The 14,824-nt window shown below is 42.0% G+C and overlaps 1 protein-coding gene across 1 annotated transcript in view; it reads right to left on the bottom strand.

The window, feature by feature from the left end:
* The window catches only part of TLN2 (talin 2), a 441,569-nt gene that overhangs the window by 129,893 nt on the left and 296,852 nt on the right, over positions 1-14,824 (bottom strand). The window contains exons 18-22 of the mRNA XM_065872706.1: positions 14,119-14,327; positions 13,466-13,564; positions 9,090-9,257; positions 7,567-7,861; positions 4,759-4,925 (exon numbers count right to left, since the gene is read on the bottom strand). Of these exons, the coding sequence (XP_065728778.1) occupies positions 4,759-4,925; positions 7,567-7,861; positions 9,090-9,257; positions 13,466-13,564; positions 14,119-14,327 (938 nt within the window). The remainder of the gene's footprint in view (positions 1-4,758; positions 4,926-7,566; positions 7,862-9,089; positions 9,258-13,465; positions 13,565-14,118; positions 14,328-14,824) is intronic.

Below are 14,824 nucleotides of genomic sequence, written 5' to 3'. Positions count from 1 at the left end.
CATGTCTAGAAATTGCATTCCTAGAGAGTCTGGGCTGGCAAATATAGCCAAGTAGAATTGGTCCCCAACTGTACTAATGAGAGAAATCGATGCCCCTATCCAGGCAGGGAAAGAGGAGGGTGCTGTGCACAACCGATGGCCATGTTTCCCTTGTGTAAGCCCACGGCTCTTTTACTGTGTTGCTGTAGGTTAAAGTGTGTTAGGAGTGCAAGTGGAGTTTAGTTAGATGGGTAGGATTTTGAAGCAGGGAAAGGCTAAAGGTAATGTAGGGAGAGGATAATTTTACTGCCCAATAACTCGACAAAAACTTAAAGCACATCCAGTCTTCCACGTCCACCTGAGATAAAAGCATCAATCAAGATTCTTCTCACAGAGCCTGGATGCTTTGTGACCAGCACTGGATGTATGTAGATGAGTGAGTTTCTTCCCATGAACATTTTCAGGCAATAATATTTGCTTGTGAGGCAGAAAGAAACACGCCAATTATCGAAATCGATTTTCTAAACATCTCAATTTTCCATGTGAACACCTTGCCAAATTTACCAATTTGCAAAAATCTCTTTCATTAAACTACGATATGTATAAAAAGTCATAGGAATTCACACTGAATGGAACAGTTTTAACATCTGTGACAGAGTTGTTTTGCCATCCTCTTGGATGGAATCTTCTTTTAAATTTAAACCACTTTTAGTAGTCTTGATTTTTGTGTTTTTAGCAATGAAAAAATTATATTTTTGCATTTCACATATAAAAGGATTGTTTGGGCTCCTTTTGCGTTCTTCTGCAAGTTTATAAGAGTCATTTTATTTTTTCTGGTCATCGGGTATTTTCTAAAGCCACTCCTTTATCAATGCCTCCAGTGGCATGCCAGCCTTAACTGTGTGTTTCAAGCAGCAGGAAAGCACCATTTCTGCACGTTACATACTGACGTGTGTGTCTGGATCCTTCCTTAGCAATATCTTTTTTATGATGAATGTGTATTAGATATGGGGTACTAATCTCGGCCTGAAATCTTAGTTACTGATTATGAAATATTTTTTTTCTTCACACTAAATATATTCTTTGGAAGTCTAACCATCGTACATTCTTTATCTTTCAACAAAATTCAACAAATTAAAATACTGCCATGACAACAAAGTATCAACTTTTAACTAAAAAGTTAAAAGAACTTAACAAAAACACTCAACCTTGTCCCATCTAATATAAATAAACAAAAATAACAAACACTTTGGTAACTTGGTAAAATGCCGTGAAACAGTCTGGGGAGCACTACACATCTAAAAACAAATGTGCACATCGGTCCTGGCTCAGTCCTGGTTACGTGATGGTAGGTTTAATCTTTCTGAGTTTTAATTTTCTCATCTGTAAAGTAAGGGACAGATTAGATTTTTCACTAAGATTCTTTCTAGTCTAGCAAGTAATTTTTGTGAACATGAGGGTTTGCCTGAAATGGCTTTCTTTAAACTTAGGAGAAAAAGAAGGAAACAAAACTAGTAACAACCTTAAAAAAATTAACTATAATCCAAAACCCTAATGCGTATTTTTGCTAAAAGGGATGCTAAGGAACAGAGTTTCTTGACTGAAAGAGGGATCAGGGACAGAGGAAGGAAGTTCGGACCCCGCCCCTCCTTGGGACTCTCTTCAGCCCTACCCAAGACATATCTCTAAGGACTATCAGCCCCTCAGGTAATACAATGGTGAGTCAGACAAGGAGGAAGGTCTACTGGATGTCACTGCATGTCACATTACATCGAAAGTGAAGCAATTCACACACTTGGTTGAGACACATTACTGTTAAAGACCAAGGAGGCAGGCTAAGCCGTGGGGATGTTTAATGAATCTGAAATGCATAGGAATACATTCAACATGTTACCTTGGTGATATGAAGTTGAAAGTCATTTCTATTTTCTTACTTATACTTACTGCATTTTCTATTCATTTCACCAAAAGCATATGCTAATTGCATAATAAAAACATCATAGATAAATACAGCCTTATCCATTTAAAATAGTTCTCACCCGGAGGGAGGCATCGGAATCTTCTGTGAAACACACACACATACACCGGGTCTTAGCAGCAAACTCGGAAGTTAGGATCTTTGGGGGTGGAATTAAGGCATGTGTACCTCAGTAAGTTTCACAGGGTTCTGAAACAGAGCCCTGGATAAGAATCACTGGCTTTTAACAGCAATTAGAGAAGAAAAATAAAAGGAATCCAAATTGGAAAAGAAGAAGTAAAACTGTCACTTTTTGCAGATGACATGATACTATACACAGAGAAGCCTAAAGAGGCTACCAGAAAACTACTAGAGCTAATCAATGAATTTGGTAAAGTAGCAGGATACAAAATTAATGCACAGAAATCTCTTGCATTCCTATACACTAGTGATGAAAAATCTGAAAGAGAAATTAAGGAAACACTCCCATTTACCACTGCAAAAACAAAAAGAATAAAATACCTAGGAATAAACCTACCTAAGGAGACAAAAGACTTGTATGCAGCAAACTATAAGGCACTGATGAAAGAAAAATTAAAGATGATACAAACAGACGGAGAGATATACCATGCTCCTGGATTGGAAGAATCAACATTGTGAAAATGACTACACTACCCAAAGCAATTTACAGATTCAATGCAATCCCTATCAAACTACCAATGGCATTTTTCAGAACTAAAACAAAAAATTTCACAATTTGTATGGAAACGCAAAAGACCCCAAATAGGCAGAGCAATCTTAAGAAAGCAAAAACAGAGCTGGAGGAATCAGGCTCCCTGACTTCAGACAACACTACAAAGCTACAGTAATCAAGACAGTATGGTACTGGCACAAAAACAGAAATATAGATCAATGGAACAGGATAGAAAGCCCAGAGATAAACCCATGCACATATGGTCACCTTATCTTTGATGAAGGAGGCAAGAATATACAATGGAGAAAAGAGCGCCTCTTCAATAAGTGGTGCTGGGAAAACTGGACAGCTACATGTAAAAGAATGAAATTAGAACACTCTCTAACACCATACACAAAAAGAAACTCAAAATGCATTAAAGATCTAAATGTAAGGCCAGACACTATAAAACTCTTAGAGGAAAACACAGGCAGAACACTCTATGACATAAATCACAGCAAGATCCTTTTTGACCCACCTCCTAGAGAAATGGAAATAAAACTAAAAATAAACAAATGGGACCTAATGAAACTTAAAAGTTTTTGCACAGCAAAGGAAACCATAAACAAGAATCACTGGCTTTTAAGTTAGAATGGGCATCATCAGAAAATCTACAAACAACAAATGCTGGAGAGGGTGTGGAGAAAAGGGAACCCTCTTGCACTTTTGGTGGGAATGTAAATTGATAACAGCCACTAAGGAGAACAGTATGGAGGTTCCTTAAAAAACTAAAAATTAGAATTACCATATGATCCAGCAATCCCCCTACTGGGCATATACCCAGAGAAAACCATAATTCAAAAAGACACATGCACCCCAATGTTCAATGCAGCACTATTTACAATAGCCAGGTCATGGAAGCAAGCTAAATGCCCATCAACAGACGAATGGATAAAGAAGATGTGGTACATATATACAATGGAATATTACTCAGCCATAAAAAGGAACGAAACTGGGCCATTTGTAGAGATGTGGATGGATCTACAGACTGTCATACAGAGTGAAGTAAGTCAGAAAGAGAAAAACAAATACCATATATTAACGCATGTATGTGGAACCTAGAAAAATGGTACAGATGAACTGGTTTGCAGGGCAGAAGTTGAGACACAGATGTAGAGAACAAACGTATGGACACCAAGGAGGGAAAGCCGTGGGGGGTGGTGGTGGGTGGTGGTGTGATGAATTGGGAGATTGGGGTTGACATGTATACACTGATGTGTATGAAATGGATGACTAATAAGAACCTGCTGTATACAAATAAAATAAAACTCAAAAATTAAAAAAAAAGAAGCATCATGACATAGGATAACTGTCAAAAAGCACAAAGTTGTCTGTTAACTCTTTATTCAAACTCTCCTATAAATAGCTACTGGGTTTTGGATAACAGTGAAGCAGGAAACACCTATGCAAAATCTTTTTTTTTTTTTTTTTAAGTGGTGAGTTTTGAGAATTTGCTGCCTTTATTCTTATGTATATATTTATATATACATATATTCTTTTTCAGATTCTTTTCCCATATAGGTTATTACAAAATATGGAGTATACTTCCCTGTGCTATACAGTAGGTCCTTGTTGTTTATCTATTTTATATATAGTAGTGTGTATATGTTACTCCCAAATTCCTAATTTATCCCTCTCCCCACCTTTCGCCTTTGGTAACCATAAGTTTGTCACCTATGCAAAATCTTGAAAGAAGTTTAGCTGAGAAGTCGAATGGAGGGCAAAGTGACATTAAGGCTGCAGGAAGAAAACAGGTCAAAGTGAATTTACTGTTGAAATCTCAAGTTGAAATTAACCATCATTTTCACTAAAGCCAATGGCAATGACCCAATATAAAAAGAGTACTGGCTAAGCAGGGACTCTGTTGTCTATGGCTGAGTCAGCACCATTTCCCTAAAGAGTTTTTTCATTCATGTGTTCCATGATCTTCCCCTTTCCCACTTGAAGAAGGTTAAACATTACCAAGCCATATAGATTTTAAACAAACAAAAAAGCACACTCGTCTGACCATTCTCTTTCTTGCAGGTACCTTCCAAATCCTAACTTTCAATGATGTTCACTTTTCAATTGAATAAATCCAATGTACTACCTTTGCAGCCTCCACCATGCGAGCGGTAGAGTCAGCCAAGAGTTTGGCCGCTGCCAGGAGCTTCTTGGAATTCTCCATGTCGATTTCTGCTTCCGCATCTGACCTCATGGCGTTGACGAGGTCCGAGGTGGCCTGAGCCAGGACCCGGGCCTGGCGTACCATTTCACCTAGAGGGTGGGACAGAGGATGCAGTCTGTTTGTCTGCTTCCTAAAGCTCAGGGGAAACCTCAGGAGCCAGCACAGTCTTGTCTCTATTCCTCTGGCAAAAGGGACGAAGAGAAATGAGCCTCCATGCTCCATTCCTAAGCAATGAAGCCAAGTCAGATCCTGAACCAAAAATATTCCCTGTGGCTGCCAGGCCTGTCTACCCCCAATCACATCCAAGTTCAGTCTTTAACTGTGCAGGATAAAAATGACATAAGTAACCTAAGAGGAACCCTTTATAAAGAGAAGGCAGGGAACAAGATTATGTGGATTTATTATGTGCATTTAAGCTTAGTAAATACTTACACAGAAAATCTTATTTACCTCACGTCAGAAGCCACTTACACAAAAGCCCCTATAATGAGCTCTTTGAGTAATGTGCACAGGAAAAATATTTTAAAATTTTGAGTCAATCTGCATGCTACCTAACACCAGATGAGTGGTATCACATAACCTACTCTATTTGTGTCACTTGGCTCTCACTCATAGGAAGCACAGAACCCAGTTTCATGCTCAAATGCTGAGATTTGCCTTGGCCCAGTCTTCCTATCAATTTACTCACCCTTTCCTTCCCAGCATGGATTTTGATCTCGTTATTAGTAATTGTTATTAGTAGCTGGGATTTTACTCTTATCTATTTCAACTTCCTTTTGGAAGTGGGAGGGGTACCATTGTCAACATTAAAAATAAAACTACTCAAATATGAGCAATTTCCTCCCCGAAAGGTCATTTGTGAAGGATGACGAAGCATTATTAACATTAAGGGGGAAAAAGGCTTTCACGAAAATCAAAAAGTGCTCAGTTCAAGGTACCCTGGATTGGATCCTGGGACAGTGAATGGACATTAGTGAAAAGTTGGTGAAATCTGAACAGTGTCCGTGGTTTAGTTAACAGTAACATACCAATGCTCATCTCCCAGTTCTGACCAATGTCCCGAGGCCTAAGGGAGATGCTAAAAAGGAGGGAAACTGGGAAGGGTACAAGAGAAGTCCATTATCCCAGCAACTTTACTGTATATAGAAAAAATATTCCACAGTAAAAAGTTTATTAAAAAAAATAAAAAACAAAAAACCAAAAAAATCCAGATGTGTGGAGCAGTGCCATCTCTTAAATCACTTAAGAAGGATAGAGAAAATCACAAGGTAATTTTCTTTAAAAATATAGTCGTTAAGAAGTGTTGCTCTGTGCTGAGGAAGAAGTAGGAAAATAGACTTCTTACAAACTCCTGGTAGGGTTGCAAATTGTGGAACCTTTCTGGAGAGAAACTTCAGACACGTTTAAAATAAAAAATGTACATACTTATTGGCCCAGAAATTCAACTGATAGGAATTTATCCTCCCCAAAGTAAACAGATATTTTTACAAGAATGGTTACTGCAATATTAATTTTGTAAAACAAACAGAAACTTGGAAACCACCTAAATGTCCATTAGAAGACAACTGGTTAAATAGATTATGATGCATTCATTGAATAGAATACTATGCTGTCATTAAAAAGATTAGTGTATAGGTCAACATGAAGAAACTTTCTAATATATTCAGTGAAAAAGGTTGCAGAAGAGTATGTGTAACAGAATTCCATTAATATGAAAAGAAAGAGGGTATTGTACATACACATAAATGTCGGTAGGAAGATTGAACATTTCTGCAAAGATGAAACAGAAATTGGTAAGTGGTCAATTCTAGAGATTTAGATGGGATAGTGATGGGCTGGGTCTGGGGAGATGTAATTTTTAACTAATAGACTGAAAAGGTGCATTTTACATACATACATACATTATATATATATATATATATATATATATATATATATATATATATATATATATATATATATATATATCTCGTGATGTTTGACATCTTAGAAAAACCCTTCTGGTTGGAAAGAGACTGTCCCTCCTCTCAGAGCTAGCCAATACTTAGAGATAGTAAAGGGTCTAGCCAAGAGCATGGTGGTAAACTACCCAATCCAGAGTCATCCTCTGTCTGGTCCCTATAGCCCAGGAGACAATATTCCTCTGCCTTCATCATCCCAGAGCCATGGACCAGGCAACTAGGGATCACCTCTATAAGGGTAGAGCCAGCTGAAATTATTCAGACTTGCCAAACTTAAGCTGTTCATCTTGCCTTTCCCACAGAAATCCCAACATAGGTGGTGGCCTAAGCTCTCTCCTCAGTCCTGTCTTCTGCCATCTGATCAGAACTTGATGCTTCCCCTGTGACCCTGTATGACACGCAGTGACCCCCTGAGTGGGACCTGTCAGTATAATAAACTTCATTCCAAGCCTCATTCTTGCCTACCCCTGTAGCTGCACCAACTTCACCATATCCAATGTGGACATTCTTGGAACAAAAGGGATTTCCTGTGTAACTAAATTATTAAATAAAGATACCCTAGTTAACGTTAAGTCTTTCAGTGTTGCTGGGACAGGCACACTAGGAGTCTCAAATCTTCTTCCCAGCCTCAGGGAAGAAGTCTCTGACTGAGGCGGATGAGAACTTGCCCTTTTGCCAGATGTCCAGGCAACCATCGTCCGACTCACTCACAATCATCACCATCAGGGAACCCTAAACCGACCGGCCCACCCACAGACCAGCCCCTCACCAGCATCGCCCATGGAGCTGAAGATGCTCTCGGTGACACACATGATGGTGTCGGTGGCCTGGTCATAGCGACCAATGGGCTCGCCTCGGCTGGCGAACTGTCGCACATGCTGCAGGAGATCGTGGAGGGCCTGGCTGACCACACTGGCCGCCGCGCTGACCTGCTTCAGCAGCTCAGTGTCGTCGGTGGCTGCCTGGCAGGCGTGGACGCAGTTCTCCACTGAGCGGTCCACGAGCTTCCCTGCTTCAATCAGCTGCTCCTGGCACACAGGGGAGCTGATGGTGGGGCTCACGACCTGAAGCGAGACAGGAGTGGGTCTTGGTTACCGTGGGACAACTCTGGTCTCCAGCACCCACGAGCATTTCCACCACATCCTTCAGTGGTCTGGGCCTCAGTTCCTTACTTATAGGACCAGGGATTAAACCAAACCATCACTGAGGTTTCTCATACTTCAGCATTTCACTTTGTGATTTTAGATGCCCGTTAACTTTCATCTCCATTAGTGCTCTACGACCATTGATACTACTGACTACTTCTGTAGAGAGAAATTTCTGGTATTTACCCTTTATACATCCTGCTCTTAGGAACCTCTGAATTGAGTCTTCTGAGCTGAGATAAAGACTATGTAAAAGAATTATATTTTTTTCCAGAGGAATATATTATATTTCCTGGAACTCTGCCTCTCAATTATTTGAAAGATTAGGGGAGTTGTGTCAGTAATCTGTGATACTAGGATGGTGAACGAGGAAAGCAGGAGGGAGACCATCAGCGACCCCTCTGACTGATGCTGCAAATGCTCCGATAGGACCAGAAGTGCCAGGCTGAACCAGATTGCACATCTGTACAATACGTTATGTCATCAGGTTGAGAAACAGATGGCTCCCATCTTGTGACACCTCATCTCAGCAAAGATACACATGGTTGAGTGGAAAGGGTATCTGACGTCAGACTGGCCCGAGTTGCAACCCTAGTCCTGCCACTTACAATTTCTGTGGCTGTCATCAGTAACATCTAAGGAACTCAGTTTCCTCTTCAGTAAACCGGGGATGATGGCGCTTAATGAAGCAGTGTGTTACACAGAGGGTGTACATCCTAACTGGCAACCATGAACTTCATCATTACCTCCTTCTGATTCTGTGCAGTGCAGAAAGGGCTCCCATGGACTCTACGGATCGTGACTGAACCCATATATAAGGCTATAACTGCACAATCCAAGAGCTCTTTGTGCACGGGGGTAAAGAAGACATACTGAGAAGTCCAAAGGGGCGACACAGCAATTGGCATGTAGAAATGGCAATTAGATACAAAAAGGACCACTGCCTGAGGACATGAACAAGGAAAAAATGATTAAAGAACTGGACACCTTATACTAAAATCCTGTCATGTCACCTAAAAGACACCTGAAGCAAGCTCTAAGTCTTAGACAATTTTAACAAGTTCTGCCCCTGGCTCCTCCCAATGCCTGGAGGCAGATAAGAGTGTGTGACACTCTGTAGAAAGGGCTGGGGTGCCAGCTGGCTTACCTTGGCACACGCCACAAGCTGGGAGGTGGAGAGGGCGCACTGGGTGGCGGCAGCAATCACCCTGTTCTGTAGGACTGTGTCCTCAGCCACTTGGGCAACATTCTTTGCCTTTAGTACCAACATGGCAGCAGCATTGGCAACAGCTTTGGCCAAACTCATTAAGACGTCCTAAGAAAAGGGAAAAAAACAAAAAGTCATTTATATTTTCCTAATCACGCTTCACAGCCTGAAAGTAAAATGTGGTGGTCCACTTAAACATTTTATTAAAATTCCATTTGACCTTTTTCCTTCAGTACTTTAGAAAAATATTTTTCCATTTATTTTTCTGAAATGTCCAGTTAGCCTGAGAGCTAATTAAGGAAGGAGACTTACATCCTAATAACACAGTCTCCTATACATTAAGTAGCATAGGTTTCAATCCAAAATAGGTTAGTGTGAGGGAAAGGCTTGTATTTTAACCACTGACTCACATTTGTGCACTTAAACAACACTTAGAATCTTGACAACATCTCCTGAGTCTGTGGTGGATCAGCTGAAAATATACACTATGAGCAGCAGGAAGGATAAAATTCACGGCCTCCATCATCATGCCCCACTCTAACTTGAAAATTTATTTTTCTGATTTCTACTTTGCACAAGATCCAAGCTGTCATCAGAAACTCAGCCACATCTCGGCCTCCAGAGGGCAACGTTGAACATGCACAGATAGCACCTCCAGCTCAAGAGCCCGTGAATGCTCTGAACATAAGTGATTCTCAGTGTTCTGTAGCCTTCTGGATGGAGATTAATTATTATGAAAAGTGGAAAGGGAGCCTACATAAATAAACCAGCTACAAGAAGACCTCACTGAAGATGCAAGGAGCTCTGTGCCTTTAGAGATCAGTTTATGCTTCAAGTCAACATAAAGGCTTTCTGCCTGCAGGATGGAGAATCGTTTGACTTAGCCCCTCAGATGTGTCACCCATTTCTGTGACCTGAAGAATCACCACTGCTACGTTTAATTCACTTCTTGGCTTTTAATACTGAAGGTCATTTATTTGGTTTGGAAATGCCTTCCCAAACATATAAGCCATTATTATTTTGAACATGTCAAGGCTTTCTCCCAGAGGAAGTGTGGTCAGAAGTCTTTATTAATTCATCAGATAATGAAAAGCACTTTTGATTCTGAATGCAAAGGGCACCACAGAGTCTTTACAACAAGGTATTTTATGAGAAGATATACTGGGAAGAGTGTTTAGCTTGTACAATTTTACACAGAGCAAAGACTATATCTTATCCAGGCAAATCAGAAACCCATGAATCCACCAAATAAGCAGCTTTTAAAACGGACAACAACAAAGCAGCCTGAAAGGAACAGTTTGGTCCAGCCTTTTTGAGGTCTCTGGTGTTTACTGGATGTCCAAGGGAAAACCACAGCCTGTGGTGCCGAAAGCTGAAGATGCCTTTGGGATCTGACTGGCACTCATCTGTCATACAACTTCTAGAAACTGCTCCCAACATGGTCTGCAAAGTTACAGTTCTTGGACATCTATCTCAATGCTCAGTGAAAACAAAATTTGAATGTCACAAATTATTATCAAGATTTTTAAAAGCAGTCTTCCCAAAATGGGTGAAAGTATTCCTTCCCTTGATAGGGATCCATCTTTTCACCCAGGGACCATGATTTGGTCATGCAAACTCTTGACTGTTCTAAAGGGCTTTGTTAGACTCATTTATAGAAATCCTGCTCCTCCTATTAATTTTGTCCCAGAAAAAAAAAATACAGTTAGAAAAAGAACGTGATACTATGGCTATAGTTGCTGACAAGGCCCTTGTCAAACTTTTCAACAAGACCACTATTATGCAGCTCATGTAAAATAAATCTTTGTTAACTCTGGGAACATGCAGTACATTGAAAACTCAATAAAAAGCTCCAAGATAGGATCTCAAGAATCAGAAAAATAAGAGAGTAAGAAATCCAATGTCAGTAAGCCAGGGGCTACCCATAACTGGAGGAGGTTGTAGGATCACCTTACTGTCCTGGTGTTTACCTAGAGAACGGGAAACATTCAAGGCAGGCCTTCCCCTGTTAAGAAAGCCTCCACAGGACCTACCCTAAACTTGAACCTGCTTCCCTAGCACGTCTGCATAGAAGCAGATATTAGGAGGCGGAGTTTACACTGCAATTAGAGAAAGCCCATGTGCAGCAGTGAAGACAACATAGCCGAAAATAAATACATACATACTCAAGGATATACGAGATGCCTTAACAAAGGACTGTGACTTCCCTCTCAATCTTCCCGAACACTTTGGAAAATAAGTTGACTGCATCAAGATAATGAAGCCGAGTAAACCAACAGATGGATCTCGTATTTACGCAATTCCTAAGTAGGTACCTACCTACAAAGAATTACCTGCTCTAATACAGAATGCACAGGACACACAAGGGTAGTTTGGGGATCTGACTAAGGGGAAGTCAGGATGGGGACATAATTAGCTTGGCTTTACTGAGATGTATTTATGTGGTCTACAGTTAATTCTGCTTATAGTTATTATTGGACATTCCAGCACAGAAATGGCTTCCAGAAATACTCCTACCACTCATTATGGGTCTCAGTCTCCATGATCACATGAATGTTCATGCACTGAATGTCTCATTGTACTGCAGGATCTGAATGAGTGCTATGTTCCCAGCACCCCAGGAATGTGGAGATTAGAGAAGGTACATGTTTCACGTATCCACAACATACATGACCATGTCTTAGCGTAACTGACACGTCTTGAGGTGATGAAGTTCGTCAGTTCTAGACAAAATAGCAAGCAAAACTGCCCCCTTTGAAGCAACTTGAACGCTAATGGAAAGTTGAATGATCCTTTAATTCTGAATGCTACAGAAATCCCAAACATTGAACCTGACATAGGATTTGGAAAAGGGCATCTTCCAGAGAACAAGGGCTCAAACTATAACAGTTTAATTAGAATGTATTTGTATGTTACTTGTAAAATGAAGACTTAGGAGGATGAGGAATGAAAGGCATCTGCCCACAAGAATGTGAAGAGTTCATCTGAGCCTGAAGATCCCTGGCAGAAGGCCTCCGCACCCCATCTGTGGGGTCTGGGAATAGAGGCAAACAGGTTGAGATCTTGTCTGAGCTGGCAGTGCATCCAGCCAGCTGCAAACAGTGGCTACAGCTGATCCCCAGAGGACATGTCCCTGGTATTGAAAAAAAAAGGGGGTGACAAAAAAGACTGCCACACTTGTGGTTTTGGATATGACACAGACAAGAGACCCAGCTCGAAACACAAAGGAAAGCCTGTCCTATGTGTGAGCAGAGTGTAAGGGAGTGCCCGTGTTTTCACTCTTAACATGTGAACTCAAGAATGATGCAATTAGGGACTTCCCTGGTGGCACAGTGGTTAAGAATCCTCCCGCTGGGGAAGGGGAAGCTGGGACGAAGTGAGAGAGTAGCACTGACATACCAAATGTAAAACAGATAGCTAGTGGGAAGCAGCCACATAGCACAGGGAGATCAGCTCGGGACTTTGTGACCACCTACAGGGGTGGGTAGGGAGGATGGGAGGGAGGCTCAAGAGGGAGGGGACATGGGGATATATGTATACTTACAGCTGATTCGCTTTGTTGTACAGCAGAAACTAACACAACATTGTAAAGCAATTACACTCCCATGAAGATACTAAAAAAAAAAAAAAAGAATCCACCTGCCAATGCAAGGGACACAGGTTCGATCCCTGGTCCGGGAAGATCCCACATGCCGCAGAGCAACTAAGCCTGCGAGCCACAACTACTGAGCCCACGCGCCTAAAGCCCGTGCTCCACAACAAGAAAAGCCACTGCAATGAGAGCCCGCGCACCACAATGAACGGTAGCCCCTGCTTGCCGCAACTAAAGAATGCCCGCACACAGCAACGAAGACCCAACATAGCCAAAAATAAAGAAATAAATTTATAAGGTAAAAAATAAAAACATTTTTAAAAAGTAATGTCTTCATAAAAAAAAGAATGATGCAATTAAAAACCACCCCAAACAGATAAAACAAGCTTGGCCATGAGTTGATAACTCTAGAGGTTGGGTGGTCGGTATAAGGGTGGTTGTGACATTATTCCATCCATATCTGTGTTTGAAGAAAGTGTAGCATGCTTACTAGTGAGAACAGCTAAGTAAGTGTTTCAAAGTGGTGATGCACGATGTAAGTGAAATGAGTCTTTCAATTAAAAATTCTTTTTCTTTAACACATAAAGACCACACTCCGAGATAATCCACCTTCATCTTTTTTTTTTTGTCTCCTCAAGGAAGACTCAGTTTTTCATTACCTTCTCCCTGCTTGGGTCTAAGGCCATCGCTTAGGCTCCAAGGTTATGGGCTGCAAATATGTTACCTGGAATCGCTCATCAGTCTCATTCTCTCCGATCTGCCGCAGAAGATCTCCACTGGCTTGTCCAATACTTCCAGCGGCGGTCAAAACTGTCTGTCGAGGCTACGAACACAGAGCACATCTTAGTGGGAAAGAGAATGCATTGCCTCCCCAGCGTCATCAGACGGGGCAGTGCAGGAAGAAGAATCCTACAGGATGGCCACCTCCTGCACCTCAGTGAGACTCTTGAACTATCTGCCAGACTGGAGACATCCACGTCCTGGTGGAATCTATGCAAGGAAATGCCTGTGGCTCACAAACCAGCCATGGCTGCATAGATGTGAAATGCTCAAATAATGAGCCTCATTCAGCTGGTAGGAAATTAGCATACAGACTTGTATCCCCCTTAAATGTGTATTGGTCATGTGTGTTAGTTTCTGAGGTTACATCTAATCAAGTACCCTTGGGTGGGGAAAGGAGGCTTCCTACTAAGAGCTCAACCAGTCTCAAAGGTTGAACCATGGTTTCTGCACCCAGTTCACCAGCTCCAAACCCCAGAGGGTGGGAACATGAGTCATCAGGATGGAAGGGACTGTTCAGGAAGCAAGAACCGCACGGGACCCAGAGGCTGCACCTCCCTCATCAGAACCCGAGAGACTGATGGCCCCAAAGCTCACCTCTCCAGAAGTCGGCTGCACAGCTTTCAGCAAATCCGACACGGCCCCGGCGAGGGTCCTTGCAGCTCTGAGCAAGTCCTCCCCGCTGCCTACCTCATCGTCCATGAGGGCCGCCAACAGCTTCACGCCCTTGGACATCTCCGTCAGGTTGGAAGAAATGGTGGTGATGGCACATCCCACAGCGGTGTAGTCGGTGTCTGCAGGGTCACCTGGGACAGAGAAGGACTATCACCATCAAAGGAGGGTGGTGAAGGTTGAGGGGAGCCCAGGTTGACAGGAAACAGGGTAACACTGGCAGCAGAACCCTGCCCCCACCAACGACGCCCCCATCCTGCAGGAGTCAGACGTCTCCCCATCTCCAAGGTACTGCTCTTCATGGGGTCCTTTTACCCCGAGGCCTCATATATTAAGATACTGAGCATGTGCACCTTTAAAATTCCCAAGGAAGAACCAGCATCTCACGGCCCTTTTCAGAAGGCTGCTCCAAGGTCAGCCGCTTGGAGAGGTCAACTCTACCCCTGAAACACTGCAACGCTGCTTGGTGAAGCCAAGATCTTCCCTGGCTCTCATGTGACAGTGCAAGGCTGGGAGTTGTGCTATACAGAGGAGACCATGGCTGGACAAGATAGAAGAAGGCACCCATGATGGCTAGTCATCTAAAACCATTTTGAGACTGTAAGCTCTCAGAAGGGAGAAACTGGCCTCG

This window comes from Phocoena phocoena, chromosome 2 (assembly GCF_963924675.1).
Source record: "Phocoena phocoena chromosome 2, mPhoPho1.1, whole genome shotgun sequence".
Taxonomy (NCBI): Eukaryota; Metazoa; Chordata; class Mammalia; order Artiodactyla; family Phocoenidae; genus Phocoena; species Phocoena phocoena.
The sequence above is the reverse complement of the archived record's forward strand: the minus strand, read 5'-3'. Positions and strand labels throughout refer to the sequence as shown.